The sequence below is a fragment of the Macaca mulatta genome, chromosome 12 (assembly GCF_049350105.2).
Source record: "Macaca mulatta isolate MMU2019108-1 chromosome 12, T2T-MMU8v2.0, whole genome shotgun sequence".
Taxonomy (NCBI): domain Eukaryota; kingdom Metazoa; phylum Chordata; class Mammalia; order Primates; family Cercopithecidae; genus Macaca; species Macaca mulatta.
The window spans coordinates 70,603,280-70,629,700 of record NC_133417.1 but is presented as its reverse complement, the minus strand read 5'-3'; the positions used below and the strand labels follow the sequence as shown (position 1 = coordinate 70,629,700).

General features: G+C 38.6%; 1 protein-coding gene across 4 annotated transcripts in view; it reads right to left on the bottom strand.

Annotated features, from left to right (window-relative positions):
* Positions 1-2,925: 2,925 nt before the first annotated feature.
* Positions 2,926-26,421, bottom strand: part of CSRNP3 (cysteine and serine rich nuclear protein 3) — a 210,625-nt gene continuing 187,129 nt past the window's right edge. For 3 of the 4 annotated variants that reach the window (XM_015110246.2, XM_015110248.3, XM_077956388.1), the window contains 3 exons: positions 24,182-24,441; positions 6,975-7,271; positions 3,167-4,904 (listed from right to left, as the gene is read on the bottom strand). In XM_015110246.2, coding sequence (XP_014965732.1) covers positions 3,852-4,904; positions 6,975-7,271; positions 24,182-24,441 — 1,610 coding nt within the window. In that variant the 3' untranslated portion in view covers positions 3,167-3,851. Of the gene's footprint in view, positions 4,905-6,974; positions 7,272-24,181; positions 24,442-26,421 lie in introns of all 4 variants that reach the window. The other variant, NM_001257746.1, reaches the window with a different exon arrangement.

Genomic DNA, 26,421 nt, shown 5'->3' with positions numbered 1-26,421 from the left:
TCTGTAGGTATTTGTTGAAAGAAAGAATTGATACTTAATAAATTTTGAATATAAAGACTAAAGAGTTATAAACTTGTGCAACAATATCAAAAATTGAAATAAAAGAAATAGTGATTAGCAAGTTATAGAAAGTAAATCATAGTATGTTTTCCTGTTTAATGGTAATCATATCAAAATTTTGCCTAGAAGCCACCTATTAGAGTGTAAAATTTTAACATTAACATAACACTTAACGATCTCTTTGCTTCTTGATTAATTTGTAACTAGCATTTTTGCAACCCATAGTTTCTTTTGTGGGGGAGGGATTCAGGGAGTATTGCAGGGCCATATATAATTGTGAAGATTTTAATCCTTCTAAGAAACATGAGTTTCACATTTTACATGTGGCTGTCACATTGGGAAAATGGTTTTATCACAAAGAAATGATGGGCTTTCAAAAAGTAACTATATTATTCAATCAACCAAAAGACATGCGACAAATGAATTTTACCCGTGTCTTAATAATTAATGATCAAGAGATAAGGGGGAAAACTTAAGTAAATCTCTTTCATTGACTTCTTTCTCCCAAAGGAAATTGGGAATGACAAAAGAGATGTAAGCTGCTTCAGCCACTTGACTTTCAAATAAATTTGGCCAGGATTATAACTGGGAATTAAGTCTCATTTAAAGGTATAGGACTGGTACTAGAACAGCCAGGACCGGAGCATGAAGCTTTGCAATTGATAGTGAATGACTAAAAAGTTGTGTGTCAAAAAAGACTACAGTTTGGCTAGATATACTATGGGGGCAATACAACAGCTGCAGGTCAGGTTATTGTGTCTTGGCATAAAGATCTTAAGTATTCCAACTGGCTGTATGTAGCTTGATCCCCATTTTAAAAAGCTTAGAAGGACTATAGCACTTTCCTGGCATGTGGGCAGTTCTTTGTTGAACAGAACGGCTATTAATGGAAAAAAAAAGTCAGATGGAACAGTGTGCTCTCTCAGCTTTTCTGGGAAAGGAACTAACAATGAAATGATTCCATCATAAGTATGTTTGCAACTTTGACCTGATATTTTCAAACTACCGCTTTACCAATTATCCTCTTTTTTAAACCACATTTTTTTTAGATCATAAAGCCCAACCAGATTCTGGGGTCAGAAAAACTCAATACTTACTACTGGCCATTGCCTGAAATCTGTCATTCTCTAAGTGTGTGATATGCATATATTTTGTATGTGTGTGCATGTGTATGTGTTAGATATATGGGAGAGTTTTAATAAGTAGCCTGTGTATGTGGTTTGTGGGAGATGTTTACAGGTTAATCAGGTATATGAAAAGTTGGAATAAAAGCTGTCATGATCAGAAGGTTAATTCGTCTCACAGGGCAGTGACTTTCTACCCCAGATGAATGGATAGGGGAAAAAGCCCTGTGTTTTCTTAAGCATCCTTTTGGAAACAAAGCTAGAAAACAAAGACCTAGCCACCAATAAAAAAGTAGGCTTCATATTGTCTTAGGAAAATAAAGCTGAACTAAAATTAAAATATCTCTTTTCAGAAACTGGACTGTCATTCTACCCTTCAGCTTTGCTCAGGCCGGAGCTGGCTCTTCCCCACTCTCCCACACTCTGTGTTCCAAGAATAACCTCAGAGTACTTCACAAGCAGATCCTTCAAGAGCTTGTAATGGTCCAGCAAATACAGTACACATGATCCTTTCATGTGCTTGAAGGAAGGAACAATAGCCTCTTGTCATTTTCTCTTTGGGCCTGTGCTCTTTCGATTGTATCAGTAGGGGTAAAATTCTGGAGATTAAGCACTAAAAACTGTCACTTTGTAGACAACATGGGATATATATATATATATATATATATATACACACACACATATACATATATATATATATTTGACATTTCAACAAGTCCTCATTCTGATTAGCCCAAAGGGCCAATCATTCAAAAGGAACAACCCTGCTCTCATTACTGCAACCTACATAAAGACCAACCCAAAGCTCTTTTAATGTTAATATTAATGGTTATAAATTTGGCCCAAAGGAGGGGGCAAGAGAAGGGGCAGAAACCAACTGCACAGTGGAAAAGCTGCCAAGTAAACATTTTTTCCCCAAAACAAATTTTAGTAGAAACATTTTCCATTGGAGGACTTTCTCTAGATCAAGCATTTTTAAGTTCAATTAAATAAAATATTTTTTTAGAAATTGAGATCTACAATATATTTATATCCATAATTCTAAACACCCAAGTCTAAAAGACATAAAAAATAAGTAGCGATGCAGTCACTGAATAGCAAGGCATGTCCACATTTCAAATAGTTATAAAACATGTGAAGTGATATAACAATAGAAGGTCAAAAATGTGAAACAGGTTTAGCATAGTCATATTGCGTTGGAAAAAAAAAAGGTAGAATTACACTATTTAGTTACCTAAATTAATTTACAGGGAAACGGGATCCTAGAAGTCCTCCGACGAACCAAGTGCAGATAATCTAAAGGTGGGGAGTGCATGTTTTATTTCTATCTGTTCTCTTTAATAAGAGAATGTGAGGTAATTAGAAAGTATGCAATGCATTCTGGACTGTTCTGCTAGTTGTCCCAAGCAAGACAAATAGAAATGCTTCAGAAAAGAAAGGCCTAGTTGAGTATTTGGGTAGAGGCCCCCCTTCAATCAGCTAGTCACTAAGTGGAAATCTCATTAGACACTGATTTTGTAGAGATGGATTGATCACGCTGGAGAAAAGGCTGGTTGCTGAGGTCGTGTCTCTTCCATGTTTCCTCAGCCTCCTCTGCATTTACTGAGTTAGGTCCTCAGAGTGGCGAAGGAAAATAGGTTATTTTCCCTTCATAAGTATCATTGGATGATTCCTCTATATTAATTATATGAACCTTATAATAGTTAAAGATCTTTTTAATTTAAAAAAAAATTTTTCATCTCAAAGAGTTCTCAGTCCCCACCCCACACGAGGTACCGTGAAGGGGCACTAAAGTGCATTTTGATGTAGGGGGTAGAGCTTAAAGGTGCTGTCCAAGCTAAGAACCAAGATGATGCTGTTTAAAAAAGAAAGGCAATTCCTTCTACCTCCATCTCTGGAGTCAGCTGAGGGAGGACAGTGAACTAGACTCTCCCCAGAGGATTGTCCTAACTCTTAACTTTAGAGAAAACTGTGTAAGGACCTGCACATATAGAATCATTTATTTGTCCAAAATAGCAAAAATAGGCCTATTTCACCCTTAAGAATTTGCAAATCTGATCAGTCATGATCATAAAAATGTGAATGGATTCCAGATGCAATCCATGTGGGCATGCTCTGTGGAACTAGCTATGCATCTTCAGCTTGAATGAACATGCGGCTGTTCATTTTCATCAAAACATGACTTCTAAACTACCATAAATAAAATACACATGGAACAATTAAATCTTTTTCTTACAATAATTACTTTTACATTAAAAAGTCACCATTATCTTCAGATATATCGAAAATTAGGACTCTAAATCTTATTATTTCCCAGCCTTAGTTAACAATCTTGCACAGGCCCGATAATCCAAAATTTGGAGCTCTGATCTACACAGATTGGCAGGTTTCACACAGTTTGACAGGTAGGCAACTGTGAGATATGCATTTTAAAATTTAGCATTTTCTATCAAAACAGTCTGAAATCTTTTAAAATCCCTACAGAGACTGTATTTGTGCAATGCCACAGTCATGTGGCTAGAAAGGAAAAAACAAAATACAGTCTGGAGGATTAACCATCGTCCAAGTTTTCTTGGTCTTCAGTTTAAACAATGATGAGCCCAGGAAATCCAATTAAATACAGTGCCTTAAATAGGAGAAGAGTTGGTCCTAGAATAATTTAAGCTACTAAACAGGGACTGTCTCAACCACGGGTGATTTGATGCACTCTTCATGCAATATGCTCTTTTCTGCAAGGCTCAAAGAATTTTCAGCAGGATGCTCTGAAATGTGACTGTCACCATTCAATGTAGAGACAAACCCTTCCTGGGAGGGGCCTTTCAAGTATGAGTGAAATTCCACTTGAGGGTGACTGGACCTGTGTTCGGGATATAAACTATTGCAGGGCACACCGCTATCATTTTCGGAAGAGGAGCAGCAAACGATTACAGAGGGGTTGGCAGCTGGGTAGTGGGAGGCACCATAGGCCTCTTCTGCTTGTCGGGCATAGTCAACGAATTGCTCCGGGGTCATGGTGTAAGGCACCAGCGAAAGGGTACCGTTTTTGACAGTGTCTCTTTCAGAATAGTTCTCAGAGATCTGATTTGGAGTTCCTGGAATGTGGCTATCTATTTGGTAATACAGAGTTGAAGAGTTGGCATAAAAAGAAGCATTCTTTGCGTGGCTTTCGTGAACGGCAGTGCCATCAGAATAACAAAGAACCGAAGGAAGAGGGACAACTTCGGCATGGGTGCCTAAACCTTCCACGAAGCCATCTCCTTTGTCATCATCGTCATCCTCCTCCTCCTCTTCCTCTTCTTCTTCCTCCTCCTCCTCGTCTGACTCACTAGGTGCCAAGCTTTGCGTGCTAGAATCTGTGACTCCACTGCAAAAGCTGCTCCCATCCTCCTCTTCTTCCTCCTCCTCTCCTTGGCAATCTAATTCTTCAGCCGACTGCAGGTGCAGCACTGCAGCCTGGGGTTCAGTTTCAATCTCAAAACCGTCTGCGATTGAATATTCTACGGAGTGAGCGACAGGGCCCATGGAACTACTGTGAGCACTTATCTCACTGTGGCAGCCATTCAGCGTGGGGATTTGCTGCTCTCGGTTTTTCTCCAGTTCAAGTTTCATTATTGTGTGCAAAAAGTGAGTCCGAACACGGATAGGATTAAATTCAATTCTACCTGCTGTGTTACTACATCCTTCTTTAGTGCAGCCGCACGGGAAAGACATACGATCCACCTTGGAAGGAAGAGCACAGATTAGCACCATGGAACTATTACAAACCCAGTAAAAGCCCAGAACCTTTCAGCAACTTCTTTGAATTAAGTAATCCACTTAATTCCACGTATGCCAGAGCAAATGACAACCAAACTTCAAATAGAAATGAAGAGGGGAAAGTGAGGGCTTAAAACATAAGAGTTAATCGCTTTTTATACCTATATTCAAAATAAAAATGGGTTATGGGCATAAGTGTGTATTTTCAGTTCGCTGACCCACTCCATGGCTTTCTTCCCTTTTTGCTCTATTCCCCACTTTCCCTTCCCTCCATTTCTTTAATTTTGCTCCCATGTTTTCAATGCTCCTGTCTTTCCCCCAAGTTCCTTTTCTTTCTGCTGCATCCCAGCTCTTTTTTAAACAAGCAAACTTACTGTACTCCTCTCCACATGCTATTAATCTAACATATATGATGTACCCCATGTTAACTTTTCCTTTTGCTTATTATAAACTTGCTTATCCCTTTGCTTATTATAAAATGGACTTACACGACTTAGCATCATGCACCCTCACAATGTGCTCTCGTTTGCTTACCTTCTCATTGTTTGGGGTGCTTGGTACATAGGTGCATGTGTGTGTACCATACTGCAGGGCTGCAATGGATATGCACATTCATGACTATGACTGGTGGACTCATGTGTTTAAGTCCTCAATCCCCCCTTCCCTCCCCATTCCATGAGATACAATCTTCTTGAGGGAAGGGCATGTACGTTTCGTCAATATTCCAAAATGATTTTGGTCATTGGACACTGGAGATAGAGTGATCGGGTTCAACAAGTGTTGGACTGACCTCTTCACTCAGGTGAGAGGTGGAGTTCTGGACAATCCAAGGGTACTCATGAGAGATTTGCCAATTGTCTCAGATTCCACAGATTAATCTGTATGCAGACCAGAGTATAGGCAAGAGAAGAAAACTTGCTCTGTCACCTTATCCAGCCAGGGAATTTCCTATGCTAAAGAAGAATAGGCAGACTATTCTAATACAATCATCTTGGCCCCAGTAAAAAGTATAGCGGATATTAGAGCCAGAATTTGTATCTGTAATTTTTTATTCATGAATCTCTTTTCTGTGAATAAATCTTAAGCAACTGTTCAGCAGAGAGGCACTGCCCTCTTCTTTTGCCTACTTGAGTTGCTTTCCTTATTGAAAAAGCCAAGTTTCTACATAAAATAGTGACACTAATCATAGGGCAACAATGATGTTATAAATGAATGGGGACCAGGAAATTATCTGGTTGCCAATCATCAGGGTTTGGTAAACTTTTTATTTGCAGAAGTCAAAGGAGTAAGTATTTTACGCTTTGTGGCTCATATGGGCTCTGTGGCAAAACCACAATACTCAATTCTGCTGTAGGAGCAAGAAAGCAGTCATAGGCAATATGTAAAGAAAAAAAAAATGTGGCTGTGATCCAATAAAACTCAAAATCATGTGGCAAGGTCGGATTTGGCTTGTGAACTTACAGTGTGCCAAACCTTGGCCTAGTTCAGCTCCTTCATTTTAGAGATAAAGAAAGTAACCCAGAGGGTTTACCTAACTTGCCAATTTCATACAGTTGGCAAATAGCAAAGATGGGAGTACAATTTCATTTTCCACAGTCTCAAGCTAGTAATCTTTCCACTAATCCAACCATCTTTAATCAATCATGACTTTGTATCCCATGGATGGATCAGAAAATACACACTCCAGTGTTAGGGATGTCATGATATCCTTCAATATTGGTAAAAAGCTGAAATAAGGTGATATAATACAAGAATCCAAGATAAACTAATTTTAATTAACTTAGCTGCTACTTGGGTTGTCTTTCAAATTATATCTTATATGTATAAGCATTTTATGTATTCCCATGAATGTCCTTAAATTAGTCTTTCTCTCTTCGTGAATTATGTCTTTCTCTCTTCCTGAATTACATGTTTTGCCTTGCCACAACATTTTCTTTTACATGTGGGAAGCTTCATTATAGGTACCATGACTGCCTCCTTAGGGGGTGGTAGACAATGTTTTGTCTTTGGATGCCCTGAAATCTCAACCCTTACCTGGCACTTAATGCCAGCCAGGCTGCAGGTGCACGTGTCTGGATCACAGAACACTCGGCAGTCACAGCCACAGTCCTCTCGTGAGAGGCGGATGGCTCGGAGTTCATGCTTTTCCTCCACGTCAATCTTTTTCACTCCAGAGGCACGCAGCAGAGCTCTTCGTTTTTTTGTTGGCAAAGGTTGTAGAAAGAAGTACTCGTCTACCTCTGTGTTGTCCAAGTCAATGTCATCATCAGAAATGTCATCCAGTGTAAGAGTGCTGGCTTCTTCTGATTCTACTGTGCCATTCTTAGTCATCTAAAAACACAAAGCAGCAAATAAGAGACTCATTAAGGGCAGGGTACAAAATCTCTATGTCTTTACTGGGTGAGAATGAACTGTTATATATCATCATGTCCCCCGTAATCAACAAGTGTTTGTTAGATCATTTTTTTTAATCCTTAGGAGAAATCACAGAAGGAAAATAAAGGCATCAAAATGTTAGGTTTTTAAATGTACTGGTAACAGAAGACTGTTAATTGGAACTCATAACCTCCTAATGTTAGGAGCTACAGTTGTTGGAGCTTTTAGAGAGTGCCACGTGAAAAACACCAAAGGTTACAAATGCTCATTAGTGAAAGCTATCTTTAGACACAGTTCACGATGGGCACCTCCAATGATGGAATAAATGTGTCCTTGTTCAGAGGTAATAGCATCCTTGTGGAAGCCATCACCACCTAACTCAGCGAATATGTTGTCCTTGAAATAACAACTATCTTTTGAGCTCCAGCAAAACCATGCACCAGGAAATAAAGGTGTGCTGCACTGTGCTACAGGGATTACAGATACAATTATTCTACAGAACATTCCAGGAATGAGGGCTTGATATAAAGTAATCAGTCAGGTCAGTGTGCTCTTAGTAAGACAAAGAACAGAGGGTAGGGCCCGCAAGGTCTCAGCAACCAGCAACTGAAACAATAAACTCTGCCCTCAGAGGAGTTCACACAAACCCTCACCCAAAATGGTACCTTCTGCATAATAGCTCATGTGGAAAGTGTCTCACACACCCGTGACTAGTCTGCTTCTATTTATATTTCTTCTCTAAATTAATCTCATCCATCAGTAAGCCCTGAATCAGTATTTCATTTCTTACTATTATATCATGTTATGTTTCCTTCATTAAAAAGCATTGAGAAAAAGAAGTTTTGTCTGAATATGAGCAAGATATCTATCCTGAGGAGCAGCATAGAATTAATGCAGAAACTCCATGAGAAAAATCATAGAAGTTCTAAATACAGAAGGAATTTTAATTCTTTCATATTTAAATTTATTACTTCCTAAAATTCATTAATTATAATTATTACTAAGCTTGGTGAGCTTAACAACAGTTCATCCATCACACAGTTAAAATACTTGCAACATCAGACATCATTGTCTCATCTTTACAGGAAAAAGTCTAAGATTTAGATAAGAAATTTTATTGGAAAAAACCCTCTAACTGGAAAACTCTGAATGTCTTAAAAAACAAATAGAAGACTGGACTTTGCCCTCAAGCAGAGAAACTTTCACAGAGGAAATAACACAGTAGCAAGTGTATGTTAAATATATCACAAAGGCCAGGTGCAGTGGCTCACGCCTGTACTCCCAGCACTTTGGGAGTCCAAGGTGGACAGATCGCTTGAGGCTAAGAGTTCAAGACTAGCCTGGGCAACATGATGAAACCCCATCTCTATCAAAAAAACACAAAAATTAGCTGGGCATGGCGGGGGGGTGCCTGTAGTCCCAGCTGCTTGGGAGGCTGAGATGCAAGGATCACTTGAGTCCGAGAGGTCGAGGCTGCAGCGAGCTATGATTGCACCACTGCATTCCAGCCTGAGTGGCAAAGTGAGATCCTAGAAGTATTTATATATATACATACTTTATAAGGTATAAAAATATATATATATACTTCTGAATGTTTCAGAGCTAAAATCTGTGATCATGCAAAGGTACACATTCCTCTTTATTGGATTTTGTTTCTTGGTATAATCCAACATTTATTTCCTTCCTTGGCATTTCTTTACATATGTATTGTTTAAACTGTGATAGTCACTAGTAGGATGTCACGTTGACTGGTTGTGTTTATCATTTTTGTTAATTGTTATTTGTAACAAGCTGCATGTTTCTAGCTGTAAAGATCTGATTTTCTAATGAATTCAAGTGTATAATTGCCTAACATACACTCAATCCTCTGTGATAGGTAAAGCTGTAGTAACAGAAAGGAAATCTTCCCTTTTACATCTTACCACTGTATGGCACTTTGGTTTGTTTTCATTAATTCTTGGCTTGTCTCTGTGAACCTCAGCAAGCTCCTGACTCCTCAGCACATGAAGCACACTCAGGACTTGGGTAGCATGATTCCCTTTAACACTTCCTACTTAATCTCCATGTTCTGTAATATTTATGCTTACTTGTGCAGTTGGTAACGTTACAACAAAAAAATCTCCATTTTATATCAACAGAGATTTTTATTTATTTACTTATTTATTTTGAGACAGAGTCTCTCTCTGTTTCCCAGGATGGAGTACATGGCGTGATCTCGGCTAGCTGCAACCTCAGTCTCCCAGGTTCGAGTGATTCTCCTGCCTCAGCCTCCTGAGTAGCTGGGATTACAGGCACCTGCCACCATACCCAACTAATTTTTGTATTTTTAGTAGAGATGGGGTTTCACCCTGTTGATCAGGCTGGTCTCGAACTCCTGACCTCAGGTGATCCACCTGCCTTGGCCTCCCAAAGTGCTGGGATTACAGGCACGAGCCACCTCTATTTTTTTTAAATCATTGTTATCAGCCTAATTTTTTTAAATGATTGTTATCAGATAATATATGAAATCTAAAAGTCAACATGTAAGGTTTTAGCAAACATTTAAAAACATACCAAAATTTTCAGGGCAACATGAATAACCAATTGGCGCCTAAGAATTAAAAAACAAACAACCGTATGTCATATGAACTGCAGCTTCAGTTTACTCCAAATATAAGTGCCCTGAGAAATAAAATCTGCATCTCTTATTCCTTCATACTAAAATTATAATAAGGAATTTCATTTCAAAATAAAAATTTAATTAAGAATCTGGCCAGCTGCGGTGGCTCATGCCTGTAATCACAATACTTTGGGAGATGGAGGCAGGTGGATCACTTGAGGTCAGGAGTCGAGACCAGCCTAGGCAACATGGCAAAACCACATCTGTACTAAAAATACAAAAATTAGCCAGGCATGGAGGGGTACACCTGTAATCACAGCTACTCAGGTGGCTGAGGCATGAGAATCGCTTGAACCTGGGAGGCAAAGGTTGCAGTGAGCCGAGATCGCACCACTATACTACAGCCTGGGTGACAGAGTGATGCCCTGTCTCAAAAAAAAAAAAAAAAAAGAAAAGAAAAGAAAAGAAAATCTAAAAGAGCTACATACTCTATCACTCTTGCTCAGTAAACTATAAGTTTTCTAATCTAGATTTTCAAAATCTGACATTAACATTGAAGTGAGCTGATAGGGTTTTCTCTTCATCATCTCAATATCACCTCTATCATTTCTAATAAAGACTGGAGATACTCTAGCTTAGGCTGGTCACTGGCCTATCCTCTCCTCACAGTTTCTGGTTTGGTGTGTAGCCTTCGAGACATATTGCTAATCCCTGCTATCCCCCTGAAGTCCTTCCCCAGTCTTTTCCTCCAGTCTGTGCCCATTTGCTTCTTTAAAACCCAGGCCAAAACTACTGAGTTTAAGTGCTTCTTAAAATCAGAGCACTACATAGATTATTTCCAAATGCATTTTAGGGGAAAAAGTCAGTGAGCTCCCTAATTTTGTCCACCAACTCACATTGATTACCCTCTCAAGACCTAGTGCAAATAAATGGAGGCAGTCAGCCAGGACTGCCTCACTTACTCTTGCTGACTCCTTTCCTCCATGATGCATGATATGGTTTGGTTGTGTCTCCAACCAAATCTCATCTTGAATTGTAGCTCCCATAATTCCCACATGTTGTAGGAGGGACCCAGTAGGAAATAATTGAATCATGGGGGTGGTTTCTACCATACTTTTCTCACTATAGTGAATAAATCTCATGAGACCTGATGGTTTCATAAGGGGAAACCCTTTTAGCTTGGTTCTCATTCCCTAGTCACCTGCTGCCATGTAAGATGTGCCTTTCATGTTCTGCCATGATTGGGAGGCCTCCCCAGCCATGTAGAACTGTAAGTCCATTAAACCTCTTTTTCTTTATAAATTACCCAGTGTCAGGTATGTCTGCCAACAGCGTGAGAACAGACTAATACAGTAAATTGGTACTAGGAGTAGGGTGATGATGTAAAGATAACTGAAAATGTGGAAGCAACTTTGGAACTGGGTAAAAGGCAGCAGTTGGAACACTTTGGAGAGCTCAGAAGAAGACAAAAAAATGTGGGAAAGTTTGGAATTTCCTAGAGACTTGTTGAATGGCTTTGACCAAAATACTGATAGTGATATGGGCAATCAAGTTCAGGCTGAGGTGGTCTGAGATGAAGATGAGGAACCTGTTGGGAACTGGAGCAAAGGTGACTCTTGCTGTGCTTTAACAAAGAGACTGGTGGATTTTTTCCCCTGCTCTAGAGATATGTGGAACTTTGAACTTGAGAGAGATGATTTGGGTTATCTAGTGGAAGAAATTTCTAAGTGGCAAAACGTTCAAGACGAAGCAGAGCATAAAAGTTTGACAAATGTGCAGCCTGACAATGCAATAGAAGAGAAAAACCCATTTCCTGGGGAGAAATCAAGCCTGCCACAGAAATTTGCATAAGTAACAAAGAGCTGAATGTTAATCACCAAGATAATGGGGAAAATGTCTCTAGGGCATGTCAGAGACCTTCACAGCAGCCCATTCCATTACAGTCCCAGAGGTCTAGGAGGAAAAAATGGTTTCCTGGGCCTGGTCCAGGGCCCCCCTGCTATGTCCAGCCTAGTGACGTGGTGCCTTATGTCTCAGCTGCTCCAGCCATGGCTAAAAGGGGTGAAGTTACAGTTCAAGGTGTGGCTTCAGAGGGTGCAAGTCCCAAGCCTTGACAGCTTCCATGTGCCTTTGTAAGATATGCCTTTGACCTTCTGCCGTGATTGAGAGGTCTCCCAGCCACATGGAACTGTGAGTTCATTAAACCTCTTTTTCTTTATAAATACAACCCATCTTCATTCACAGAGATATTCATTTTGTCCATTTTTCCTCTTGACATGATGCTACCATTAAATGTCTTTTTTTTCCTATCTCAAATAGAATCATTAAATGTTCAGACTTTAGTTAGTCAAATGCAACTTCCTTATTTCATGCATTAATGAAACTTAAATTAATTGTAACTTCTCTAAGACATACTTATAGAGCCCAATTTCCTGACTCCTCTTTCAGTATGCTTTTCTTTATATCTCACAGATAGATTACGAGTTTTCTACGGTACTCAAGACAAAGCTGGGAATTTAACATGGAATTAAACACAATGTGTCTAAAAGCTATTCTGTTGATAGGATAACCAGTACTTTCAAATGAAAGGTCTCTTCTCAAGTAGATAAAGTAGATACCGCCAATCTAGGATTTGGATTATTTCTCCTGCATTGTTTTTTTTTTCTTGTTTTTTTTTTTTTTTTTAAATTAATGTTGCCTCCCCAAGAGCTCAAAGCAAGTCTGCAAAAAATGTGATTTAAAGAGATTACCAAATAGCCTTGACCCTTAAACCTGTTTTTATTTCTGTGTTTTCTTGAGTGTGAAAGAAAGAGAAATTGCAGGTGGGGGTGAAAGAGAAGTGGTAGAAACAGATATGACATAATATTAATAACAGCTTTTGGATCTGTGTGCCAGGCACTGTTCTAAACACTTTACCTGCATTAGCTCATTTAGGATCATATACATCTCAAGAGGCAAATACGATCATTGTATTCATTTAACTGATGAGGAAAATGAGGCACAGGAATGTTAAATAATTTGCCCAAGATTGCAAGTAATGAGGATGTGCACCAAGTTACGATCCTACTACGTGACTCTACAGCTTGTGCTCTTAAAAGTAGTAATAATTACTATATCTACTCTTTTAATACACTTGACATGTACTGAACAGTCTTTTATGATTATCTGGAATCAGACATTAGGTGTACTGGTGCACAACATACAGCCCTTGATCCCAGTGAACTGGAGTAAACAGACAAGGAGTCTGGCAATTTTAACCCAGTTCATAAGGATTTCCTAGCTTAGGGTGAACACAGGGCATTTGAGGGTTATGTAGAAGAGGCACCTACAGGTGGGTCTGGCAGTGGGGTGACATGGGAAGACTTCAATATTCAAATCTGAAAATAGAGTAGCAGTTAAATGAACAGTGGTGACAGAAGGCATTCCATGCTGAGCAACAATAGTTTCAAAGGCCTGAGACAGGACAGGGTATGATACAGTCATTGACCTAAAAATTATCCAGATGATTGAACTTGTATGGGATCACTCCCTGTCTTGGTCCACAATTGAAGAGATAAAAGTAGATAAATAGCAGTTATTCAGAGAGAAGTTCTTCTTTGCCATTTGGCGTAGCTAGTTTACAGGTGATGAATACTGACTTAATTTATGATTTGACTTAATCATCTTTATTTTATGTTTATCCTATCTCTGTATGCATATATCTATGTTGTACTGGAAGGATCTCCAGGTCAAGGCCCTTGTGTGTATATATGTGTGGGGTGGGCATGTGTGAGTGGGCATGCATGCACATGTTCCAATGATGACACTTTAAAGGGACTTAGTTCTTAAGCCACTGTGTAGACTTGTTCAGTCTCACTACAAATAAAACCACTATAACTTTTTTTTGACAGATGGAAACCAAACATCTTAATTTGCAGATTTGTATGCACTGATAAACTATGAGAAAACCATTCCCAAAGCCCTACAGGATAAGTTATTTTGCCCATCTAAACACACCTGACGGATGGGACATATTACTGTCAGAATCAGTGGAGTTTTTCTCAGACAGCTTTGAGTCAAATATAGGGATCCCAAATAAAAATCAAGGCTCAACTTTTTGTTGTGTTTTTACCATATCATGTTGTGAATGAGTTCTTCCATAAATTTTAATGAGATAAAATTTTTGTTGCCATCAAGGACCCCAAAACACCTAATTCAATTCAACTAATAAAATGATTAGAAAAGGGAAACAATACTAAAAGTATAGATTGACTAAAATGCCAAGGCAAAACAAAATAAAACAAAAAAACAAAAATAAAAACACTTCTTTGCAGCACTTGAAAGGTACGTTTGCTAACAAAATTTTCTGGTCATTACTGAATTATTCACACGTGTGACAAAGAGCGATTTCCAGAAACAAGAATGTGAAAAACTACTTCAACTTCACAAACACTGATTACTGCATATTATAATAAAGATGATGTTGAAAATGACCTAAGCTGCCATATAGTAAATACTAGCCATTAAGGTCCATATTGCATATAAATTATCTCACCTAATTTGCATGACAATCTTATAAAGTAAATTTTTTTGTAGTTGAGAAAATTGAAGCTTGGAGAATACAATTTGCCAAAGTCTAGATAATAGCCAATTAGTGATGATGCTGAAGATCAAACTTAGGTTTATTTGATTCCAAAGCTTGAGCCATGCTTTCAAGACCAGTTGGAGTAAAAATTCTTATGAGCAATGGTAGAAAAATCGAACAAAAGGGGAAAAAAAGATAAGGTTGCAGTACACTCTAAGAGCTGATCTCAGTGCTGTGGGGCAAGAGACAAAAGAGCAGAACAAGCTTCCCTAGAAATAGTTCACTTAGAAATAAAAGATATGGGCCGGGTGTGGTGACTCATGCCTGTAATCCCAGCACTTTGGGAGGCTGAGGTGGGCGGATCGCAAGGTCAGGAGTTCAAGACTAGACTGGCCAACATGGTGAAATCCTGTCTCTACTAAAAATTCAAAAACTAGCCAGGAGTGGTGGCAGGCACCTTTAGTCCCAGCTACTTGGGAAGCTGAGGCAAGGGAATTGCTTGAATCCGGGAGGTGGAGGTTGCAGTGAGCTGAGATCACAGCACTGCACTCCAGCCTGGGTGACAGCGAGACTCCGTCTCAAAAAAAAAAAAAAAAGAGAGAAAGGATATGATTCAGACACAGAAAGCGAGAGGTCAGTAACGAAGACAACAGACAGCAAACCAAAATACAACATCTCACCAGTTAGTATTTCCTTTGGGTCCTACTTTGTGGGCATGTGGAGGTGGCCTTTCTAATGGAGATGACATCAGAAAAAGCTGATTGAAGCAGGTTGAGCTAATGTATTACTCTTTTGATTTTCTCAGCTGACTTTTAACTTACTTATCCTGGCCTGAGAAATCTGTATAGCCTGTGGTCTAGTTTTGTAGTACTATATTAGCTTTGGTGATTGATTTACTGTTTATCTCCCCTATCATACTGTGAGCATGTTGAGAGCAGAGACGACATCTGTCTCATTTACCAGTATATCCTTTGCACCTTGATAATTACCAGTCCCATAGTAATTGATTAATACATCTTTAAAACGAATAAATGAATATTCTTAATCACTATGGCATATTTTAAGCACTATACTAGGTATGGGGGTTTATAGATGTACAACAGCTCTGCCATATCAGGAGGTTCCAGTCTGCTGGGGGAGATGAGCATGTAATAAATATGATATAATGCGGTAAGAGCACAAATATACGTGCAAGTTATTGACGTGGTGGGGAGGAAGAGAGAATAGACATGAAAAGGAAGGCTAGGTACAAAGTCACAAAGCAGAATTATTTACTTCCTATTCTGATTCCAGAGTCTTTTTCAAAAAGAAAAACCTTCAAACCAAAAATGCAAGAACAGGCATGTCAGGAAGGATTTAAAACAAAAAGGAGGTGAGGAGACAGTGAAAGAAGACTCAGCTGTTTTATGGAAGAATCTCCAGGCCCAGACAATTCATGCTTTCAGGCAATGAAAAAGCTTGAGGTTATGGTTGTGCAGCCTAACAGTTTTGAAGAGTCATAGAGAAAAGAATTAAAAGATAATCAAAGTGGGAATAATTTTTTTTTTTTTAAAAAAAGCTAATTCTGGGTAACAATATTCTAGAAAAAAATACGTAAAAAGATGGTCTCTGTACATGTGACAAAACAAAAGCAGTAATTATTAGACTATTGCCTAATTTTACTATAGGGAAAGTGTCCACTTTTCAATTAAAATTCCACACAAAACCTTAATATATGGAAGATAAAAGTGAGAATGAGATCTGCATCTTGGGCTTTCTGCCCTGGCCCCTAATCTCAAACCCCATGGATTACAGTTGGAAAACCAGTGCTCTAGTCCTGAAAATTTCCTTTCTCTCTCTTTTCTTTTCTCTTCTTTATCTCTCTCTCCTTCCTTCCTTCCTCTCTTTCTTTCTTTCTTTCTTTTCTTTCTTTCTTTCTCTTTCTTTTTCTCTCCTTCCTTCCTTCCTCTTTCTTTCCTTTCTTTCTTTTTTTCTTTCCTTCTCTCCTCTCTTTCTCTCTCTCTCTTTCTTTCTCTCTTTCTCTCCTCTCTTTCTTTCTTTCTTTCTTTCTTTCTTTCTTTCTTTCTTTCTTTCTTTCTTTCTTTCTTTCTTTCTTTCTTTCTTTCTTTCTTTCTTTCTTTCTTTCTTTCTTTCTTTCTTTCTTCTCTCTTTCTCAGAATCTCACTCTGTCACCTGGGACCCAGGCTACAGTAAAACGGGACAATCATAGCTCACTACAACCTTCAACTCCAGGACCCAAATGCTGCTCTCATCACAACCTTCCAAGTAGCTGGGACTACAGGTACATGCAACTGCCCAGCTAAATTTTAAATCATTTTGTAGAGAAGGGGTCTCACTATGTTGCCTAGGCTGGTCTTTAACTCCCGGCCTCCAGCAAATCTTCGGCCTGTGCCTTCCAAAGTGCTGGGATTACAGGTGTGAGCCACCCTGCCTGGCCAGAGAATTTCTTATTTTGTCTCTAAGACAAGAATTTAGTTCTGAGAATTTCCCATTTTTTCACTCTGAAAGAATTTTTTATGCTCTTCATGTGAAAAATGGAATGTAATCTGATTAATAAGAATATGGTTGGATACATGACTTTTTAGTTAGCTGAGCAGTAAAAGTGCCTCTAAGGCCAGTGATGCTCAGCCTTTTTTGTACCACCAAGGAGGTCAGGAATGAAGGATACGGCATCTATACATCCTATTAGTAGCAGTGGTGCACCCTGGCAATGTTTCTCCATGGAGGTCATGGTGGGGTGCTTCTCCTTTTACTCTTGAGGATAGCTACCTTGAGAGGATATCCTAAACTTGGCCTTGTTTTGTTAAATGCAGTTTTTAGTCCACAACTTGGATGAAGACCTAAAAGGCAAGCTTATCACATCTACAGACGACAAGACCAAGTTTATTGAAATTAAATGTAACAAAACTTGCTTAATAAGAACAACAAAATTGATCACAGTCCAAAAGCCACTATATCCTTAGTGTATTCTATGGAAAGAACGTCCAGAACTTGGGAGAAGATAATGTAACATATTCCTGGAGCACCATGTCCAGATCAATCAAGTACCATATTATGAAGGAGACATAAATAGCACTGAATCCAGAGGAGGGAAACCAGGGCAACAAAGAACCTACAAGCCATGCCCTGGGATGATCAGTGGAAAGAACCAAGGACGTTTAATCCTATAGAACAGAAACACATAGAGCCCACAAGCTTTCTTCAAATATTTGCATGCCCATCACCATTGCTTTCAAACAACCAGAATTCAGAGAATAGGGAAGATTTACTCTGTGTATCTACGGGGCAGAATTCGGGTCAAAAGTTTGCAACCACATGGAAGCACGTTGCTCAATGTAAGGAAGAGCTTTCTAACAATTAAAGCTGCAAAATGAAATAAGCTACTTCAAAAAGCTGTGTGCTCTGGATCACCAGAATTGTTCAATAAGAGGCTAGAAAGCATAGGATATGTATCTAATACAATAAATTCCTGGTTTTGTGGTATGAGTTGGAGAGATGACCTCCTCTATAAGGTCTCTGAAAAACTAAAGGAAAATATGTATATCATTTGGATATTGAGTCAAATCTTATAATATAGTTCTTTAGTTCATTAGCTAAAGTTAACTGCTGGTGGCAAACTGGAACCAATTTAATTACGCCCTCGAAGAACCAGGAATGTTTGGTTGTTTTTGCTAGCTTATGAGAATTTCAACAACCTGAAGTCACAATAGGACCTTGGAATACATATTACCACACAGTCACTAGGAGGGATGATGATAGTACCAACATATGAGACACATGAAAATTTCCTCTCAAAATTTTTTCTCCTACCCTCTGATTTAGACCAGCATTGCTTCTTTCAGTGGTAGCTAATAAGCTAGACAGATCCAGTAGCATGCTAGTAAATATTTAACAACTGACACTCTGGAAAAAAATTCTAATTTGTCATGTTTGCCAAATCTCATGGTTTAAATTCACCCATCATAGCTGATTTCAAGCTACCGTTGGGAAGAGAAGTACACAATCCACTGTAGTGAGCAACTTTAACAAGCTGCCTCCAGTACACCACTGAATGTACCCCACATTTTAATCAGAAGAATCAGTGCAATTGACTTCCCTAAATTAACAGTCCAATGTTTGTTGCAGAGAAAGAAACTAAAGATTTGATTACATATGCTTAGTTGTTCCATTTAAACTAAAATACCAACAATATTTTGAAAGAACATATTCTTAAATGTATTGCATTTGCCTGAGGCTGCAGCCTACCCTTTCAGTCTCCATCACTTTGTTTAGGTTAATTTTCTCTGTCAAAATAGGTTGTGTATGTGACAGAGCAGGTATTTGGCACATCAGAGTTTTCCATTTGATGTTAAAGCAGGCCTCCATTTGGGGATGCATTCCGGAAGCTGTGACACCAAGTATGCTGTGGCGTAATCTCTACAGTCTAACAGAAATTCTGTAAGGATAAGTGGAGTTCAAACATATCATGACCAGCAGGTTCTGACACATCTAATAAAGAATCAGAGTATGGGGTCATAGTTAATAACACATCCAAAAATGTTGATGATTGATATAGTTCAACCGTCTCTCAAAAGCCTCTAATCCCTTCTATCTATCAGGGCATTTAAGGCCCTTATCTGGAAGATATATCATAAGACTTTTGAGGAGATACAAAGGAAGGGCTGGAGGTGAAGTGGAGAATTATAATATCACATTGGTAAGTCACTAAATGGGTAGAGCACAGTCATAAATCTGAGATTTGGGATGAAAAAATTTTATGTAGAGTTTCTTTAAAGGTTAATCATTAAAGGAAGACTTACCATCTGCCAACTGTGTTTTTGTTTGTTTGGTTTTTAAATGAGGGAAGGAGGGCAAGTATCAGCCACGCATTACTCAAGGAACATATGACTGAGAAATTGAGAAAAGTATATAATTCTGAAAAGCAATTAGAAATGGCAGCAAGAATGAAGATAGACCCTTGGATCTCAGAAATAAGAGGAACAACTTGGGTTGAAAAAATATTAAGAGAAAAGCAAGCCAAAGCTGTGGAAGCTAAATTAAATTTCTTAGAACAAGGTAGTAGAATCCAGTATGATAGAACCCAGAGGCAATTGAAACACCAATGCTCTTTTAAAACATACAAATGGCTGCCTAATGCATTTTACAGATACATGTGAATTGGGAATAAAGGCTAATGTAATTGTTCAACAATATAGCGCAGATGATGAAATCTAAGCACTTAATTTGGAAAAGTGTAGAGTATTAAGATGACTGCATTGATTACTGTGAAGAGTATGACATGTTTGAATGGGCTTGACAGAGAAGAAGAAATGTGCTCTGTAATTTAGAAATCTAAAGCTACTTATTTCTTCTAGAAATGCATTTTATTCAATCAGCTTTCTCTATTAGTTGTTTATAGCCAATGTTTGAAACACCAACACCACTAACAAAAAAAGACACACCTGGACTCCCCCAAATAGAATTGGATTTGTTCTACTAAGGTAATACATACATATTATTTTTTGATATATCTAAACTTATAACTTGATTGGAAGATGAATTAGTAAATTAGGAGCAATTTTATAATCAAAACATACATTTCTACTTTTGTTTTCAAAATAACATCTATAGATGTATTACAACATCTAGAAGTGTCTATGAATGTATTTCTTTTTCTCACATTTCTCTATTAAAGCCCCATCACGAGAGGTGCCATTATATAAACGGGTTCTCTATTTGGAACTCAGCAGAGATACCCTGGAAAGATTCAGAGGCACAGTGGAAAGAGGAGCTTTTCCTTCCTGTTTTGGGGCTGTTGGTTCTCAGAGTAGAAGGAAAACTATGTAGCTCTGAGTTCAATGAGTTTCCCATGCGGTATTCCATGTCTCCATAATGATGTCTTTGGAAATGTCTGTCTTGTCAGATGCTGCCTTTCCTCCCTCCTTATTCAGCAGGCAATTCACTGCCACTCACAAAGGACCAACTCAGGCCAACTCGCAGTGAGCAAAGTTTGTCTTTAACAATGCTTACTTTTCTTTTTGGAATTATCTTCTGTACTAATGACCCTTCTGCTGCCCCAGTCAAAATAATGAAATCAATTTAGCCACATTTACAAAAGGTCCCTGGTTTACAATGGTTCAGCTTTTTATGATTTTTATGATAGTGCAAAAGCAGTATACATTCAGTAGAAACTAGTCTTTGAATTTTGAATTTTGATCTTTTGCTGGGCTAGCAATACCCTCGTGCAATGCAGGGTATTTTCAGCCATGCAATCATGAGGATGAACAACTGCTACCCCATGGCAAACTGTGTGGCCAGTTTGTGATCTTCCTGCCCGGTAGGCCAACATAAGTGTTCTGAGCATGTTTAAGGTGGGCTAGGTTAAGCCATGATATTCAGTAGGTTGGATGTATTAAATGCATTTTCAACTTAATGATATTTTAATTTAACAGTGGGTTTATCAGGAGATAATTCCGCCACAAATTGAGGGGCATCTATATTTTGTTACTTACACCAGAGGTGTTTATATTTCAAACAAATATCACATTAAAAGTGAAATTTCAAGTATCAGAGTGAAATTTTTGAATAGCTGTGTTTTGGGGTAGCTGACTTTGGATAGCTAAACCATGGTCAATAATATTTTTAAAATCATAAAAGTTCATATACTAGAGGAATTACAGTGAAAATATACACAAGTTTTTCTCCATTAATTCTCCTCAGAGTTTTAAAAAGCTTATTGTTAAAAGATCATTGCTGTGATCTTTTAGCTTTGTGTGACATGTGTTTCTGAATACTTTAAACACAGTGAAGTTAAGATTGGATCATCTAAAAATCTCATCTTTTAGGTTGGTATTTATTTGGAAGTAGTGATGATAACCAAATGCCTTTTGTTGACATTTCACCAAAGGGGAAAACTGTGTTTTCACTTACCAATAACAAACCGAGACCTGACACTCGCTCAGATGATTGCCTCTCCAACATCTAACACTAAGCAGAATTTTAAAAAACAAATTAGTAATAGAGTGGTCTTTTTGCGCCTTCTTTTCTTATTCAGCTTGTTTAAAAAAAATGTATCAAAGTAGCTGGATACAAATTATAGTACATAGCACATGGGGGAAGGTTGCTATAGGTTTGTGGCTTCCCCTAACATTCATCACATGTACCACGTGCCTCAAAGTTCACCACAATAAATCTTTTGGTTCTCAGATAGCAAGTCAGTCCCCCAACTGTTAAAAACCACTGCACACAGTACCAAACCCCAGACAGGATGACTCCCCATAGGTACAAATATTGTCTTTCTCAATGCCTATAGGAGCTAATCAATTAATTTAAGAATAGGAAGTAATAAGATAATATAATCTGTTTTCTATTTTGGTGAGCCAGTTACTTCACATCTCTGTGCTTCTTTTTTTTTCTCAGTTGTAAACATGTTCTAATAATTTACCTTTTCCACTGGGTCTTCCTGAGAATTACATTAAATCAAGGGCATAAAGTACTTGGCAAATAAAAATAACTTAATAATTGGCAGCCATTACTATTGTGCTACCAATACTTGAATTTGGAGAACGATTTCACTCTTTGGTTAGAGGGTAGAGTTGGTTTGCTGTGGGTGACAAAGGCAGAGGGTGGATTTCAGAAGAGAAGCAAATCTGAGAATTTTTACTAAATTAAGCTATACGCAGAGCAAGCATAAAAAACGACAACAATAATAGTGGATTGCTACCCACAAAACTTTTAATGAGACCCAAGACTTTCAGTGAAACCTGCCAAAAATACTAGTAAAGGAAATAAGAGACATGCTCTAAGCTAGCTTGTATCCAGCTTAATTTAAGTGACTGCTTTGCCATGTAATTGGGAACATGGCACATACATACATTGCAAAGTACATAAAAACAAGATGTTTTGAAACACACATCACACCCCTGCCGACTGACTTTATTCTGAAAACTAAAAGTAACACTAACCCAGCTGTGCTTATGGTGCTTCAGGTACTTAACAAATGACGATTTATGTTAAGTACCCTGGATTACCTAAGAAAGATTTTCGTTGTCATTAGATAATGATGGAAAAACATTTCCTATGAATTCATAAGGTGATAATCCAATGGAAGAGTGTCTTTAGCTGACAAAAGATGTTTTCAGTGTCGTATTTCTCCCCATTTAATCTCTAAAGTGGCACAAAAATAAATTTCTCCACTTGGATACCTTCCTGCCATCTCTTGGTAACTCAAAAGCCCCTCCAACTCAGTATGTCCAAAAATGATCTCACTATCACTTTCCACATCCCACCCTCAGCCTGTCCCCTTCCTGTGTTCCCTGTCATAGCAAACAGTATTATCACCTACAACCCATTCAGTTTTGCAAGCCAGAAATTTAGGGGTCATTCCTGACAATCTCCTTCTTTCCCTCCTAAATCCAACCTGTCATCAAACACTGGTGATTTTGTTTGCTAAATTTCTCCCTCTATTCATCCCTCTTCGACTCCCCTACCAGTCTAATATAACCTACTGTCACCTCTCTCCCGGACTATGGTAATAGCTTTCTAACTGGTCTAATTTCATATATTCCATCCTCTCTCAATACTGCTTACCCTATCCGCAACTTTTTCTCCCACCATTTCATGAGCTGGATCATATCCTGCCACTCCAACTCAGCTTAAAACTCTTGATGACTTTTTATGGCCTTAGGAAGAAGAGGAAAAAATACCTTAACGTGGTTTACAAAGCCCCATTCCTGCCTCCTTCATGTTACTTCACTCTTCTTGCCTCTGCTCCAGCCACACAAGCCGTTGTGGACTCACTGTGCTCCCTCCTGGCAGAAGGTAGCTGATACGGTTTGGCTGTGTCCTCACCCAAATCTCATCTTGGATTGTAACTCCCATAATTCCCATGTGTTGTCAGAGGGACCCAGTGGGGGATAACTGAATCCTGGGGGCTCTTCCCCCATAGGGTTCTCATGGTAGTGATAAGTCTCATGAGATCTGATGGTCTTATAAGGGGTTTCCTTTTGCACTTGGCTCTCACTTTCTCTCTTGCTGCCACCATGTAATAAGTGCCTTTTGTCTTTTGCCATGATTGTGAGGCCTCCCCAGCCATGTGTAACTGAGTTCACTAAATCTTTTTCTTTATAAATTACCTGGTCCTGGGTGTGTCTTTATCAGCAGCGTGAAAACAGACTAATACAGTAGCTCTGGCTTTTCCTGATATCTGAAATGCTCTTGCCAATCCTCTTCACCTAGTCGCCTCTTCAGATTTTCATTTCATTTCCTTGAGAAAGCTTTCCTTGACTCCCTTGACAACATCAATTTCCTCTTATAAACTTTCCTAATACCTTGCAACTCTTCTACATTGCACTCGATAAAGTTGTGCTTTTATTTTGTTTAGCACTTTAATATTTTTCTTTTCTATTATTCTGTGAGTTCCTATAGAGAGAGAACCACATCTATTTTTGGTCACCTACTAGCCCTAGCCCAAGCACAGGGTATATGATCTCACAATATTCAATAGTAAATATTGGTGGAATGAATGAATAAATGATGTCAGATAAGTTTCCCACATTGCTTTCAGTAAACAGACTATATTGTTTTGCTTTAAAAAAAATGTCAGCCAGCAGTCTGTTATGTAAAATGCCCAGTTTGGTTCGTGATTATAAATATGAAAACGGTTAACTCAATCAAATTGCTGTAAGGATATGAGACTTTGCAGAAAATGAGTTTGTTTTTTACCTTTAGTTTTAAGGAGTTCAGTTTTTCCTCCCTAAGGTGTTCTCTCAACATCTCCCGATGGAGCCTCTCCTGCTCCCTTGCAAACTCGCCAAGAGTGTACTGGCGCACGCTGTTATGGCGGCTGGACATCCCCAGGGTGCTGCCCCCTTGACTGGGTACACTTGTGAAGCCTTGCCTCCTGGTGAAGTAGTACACGGTGACACAACTAAAATGTACATTCTTTGTCCTCAGCCGCTTCTCCCTTTTGAGAATGGAGGAAGCTGAAAGAGAAAGAAACAATCCCGTGAACACTTGGGGCAGCAGTTTTCAGACAAGGCCAAGAAAATGCCATTTGGTGATCTTGAATCTATCTATGGTCGACCCTTGTTGGCTACGGCACTCTAAAACTGTTACATCCCAGAGTAGGCATAGAGTTCTTATTTTCTTTCTTAAATTTTCTTCTAGCTGTGGCAGAGTAGACTTTTAAGTATAATGGTGGTCTGTACTTTTAAGTAAACGATATTCTAAGCAAACTTTCAGGAAAGTTGTCAATAGTCTGTGAATCTGTGGCAGCATTTATAGTAGTCCCCACTTATCTTTAGAGGATATGTTCTCAGACCTCCTGTGGATGCTTGAAATCATAGACAGTATTGAGCCCTATATATACTATGTTTTTTCCTATATATACATACCTAAGATAAGGCACAGTAAGAAATTAATTATAATAGCTAATAGTAAAATAAAGCAATTATAATGATATAAGAGCATCACTACTCTTGTGCTTTGGGGTATTATTAGGTAAAATAAGGGTTCCTCGAACATAAGCACTGGGATACCCACGGCAGTTGATCTGATAACCGAGATGGCTACTATGTAACTAATGGGCCAGTAGCATAGACAACACTGATGTGCTGGACAAAGAGAAGATTCAAAGCCTTGGGGAACGGGAATGGGACAGTGTGAGATTTCATCACACTATTCCCAACAGCCTGCAATTTAAAACTAAAAATGCTTTATTTCAGGATATTTTCATTTAATATTTTTGGATTGTGCTTAACCACAGATAACTGAAACTGAGGAAATCAACACTGCAGATAACCGGGGACAACTGTAATTTCTCATTTCCTCTAACCCTTGGAATTTTGGTTTTATGACTTTCACAGAAGTTGTATTATACTATAATCAAAAAAGACACATAGTACAAACCCTCATGCCTCAGATCTTATTTCTATGTGGAGGGTGTTTGACATTAAAACAAATGTCTACAAATTTTAGAAAATTTCAAAAAGCAATAAAAACACACACAAAAAGGCTCACTGGCACTATTTAGATACTTTATCAATCTAAATCTAATAAAACGTTCATTGGAAAAGATCAGTGTTCTCATTAAATAGCATTAAGAACAATGGGATTCTAATGTAAGTATACATTGTGACAAATGAAATTGCCTGAGATATATCAGAACTACTTATTCTTCCTCTTATTTATTTATTTATTTATTTATTTATTTTTGAGACGGAGTCTTGCTCTGTCGCCCAGGCTGGAGTGCAGTGGCACAATCTCAGCTCACTGCAAGCTCCGTCTCCCAGGGTCATGCCATTCTCCTGTCTCAGCCTCCTGAGTAGCTAGGACTACAGGCGCCCGCCACTATGCCTGGCTAATTTTTTTTGTATTTTTAGTAGAGACGGGGTTTCACCGTGTTATCCAGCATGGTCTCGATCTCCTGACCTCGTGATCCGCCCACCTTGGCCTCCCAAAGTGCTGGGATTACAGGCGTGAGCCACCGCGCCCGGCCCTTCTTATTTATTTTTTAATTGATGAATAAATATTATATATATTTATGATGCTCAGCGTGATGCTTTGATATATGTATGCATTGTGAAACTGCTCAAACTAATTAACATATCAATTATCTCACATCCTGATTTTTTCATAGTAATGATGGGAGCCTTTATTACTAGTTACAGGAACATCAAAATGCACAGAGAATCCAGGAGAGGTAGACACTGACTGCAGTTGAGAAAAAGAGGGCCACACTTTGTAAATATGACCTTTTGAAATTAGAAGGCATGGTAGAATCATCTGGTTCAGCCCCTTCATTTTACATTGAAGTAACCCAGGTCTGTAGAATTTGAGTTACTTTTTTTGATGTAGACTGTTAGTAAGACAGGTAAGCCTAAACCTGAAAGCTCCTAATTTGCTGCCAAATTATATGATCCACCCCCGCTGGGGAAGGAAAGGCATGCTTAGTTGAGAAGAAA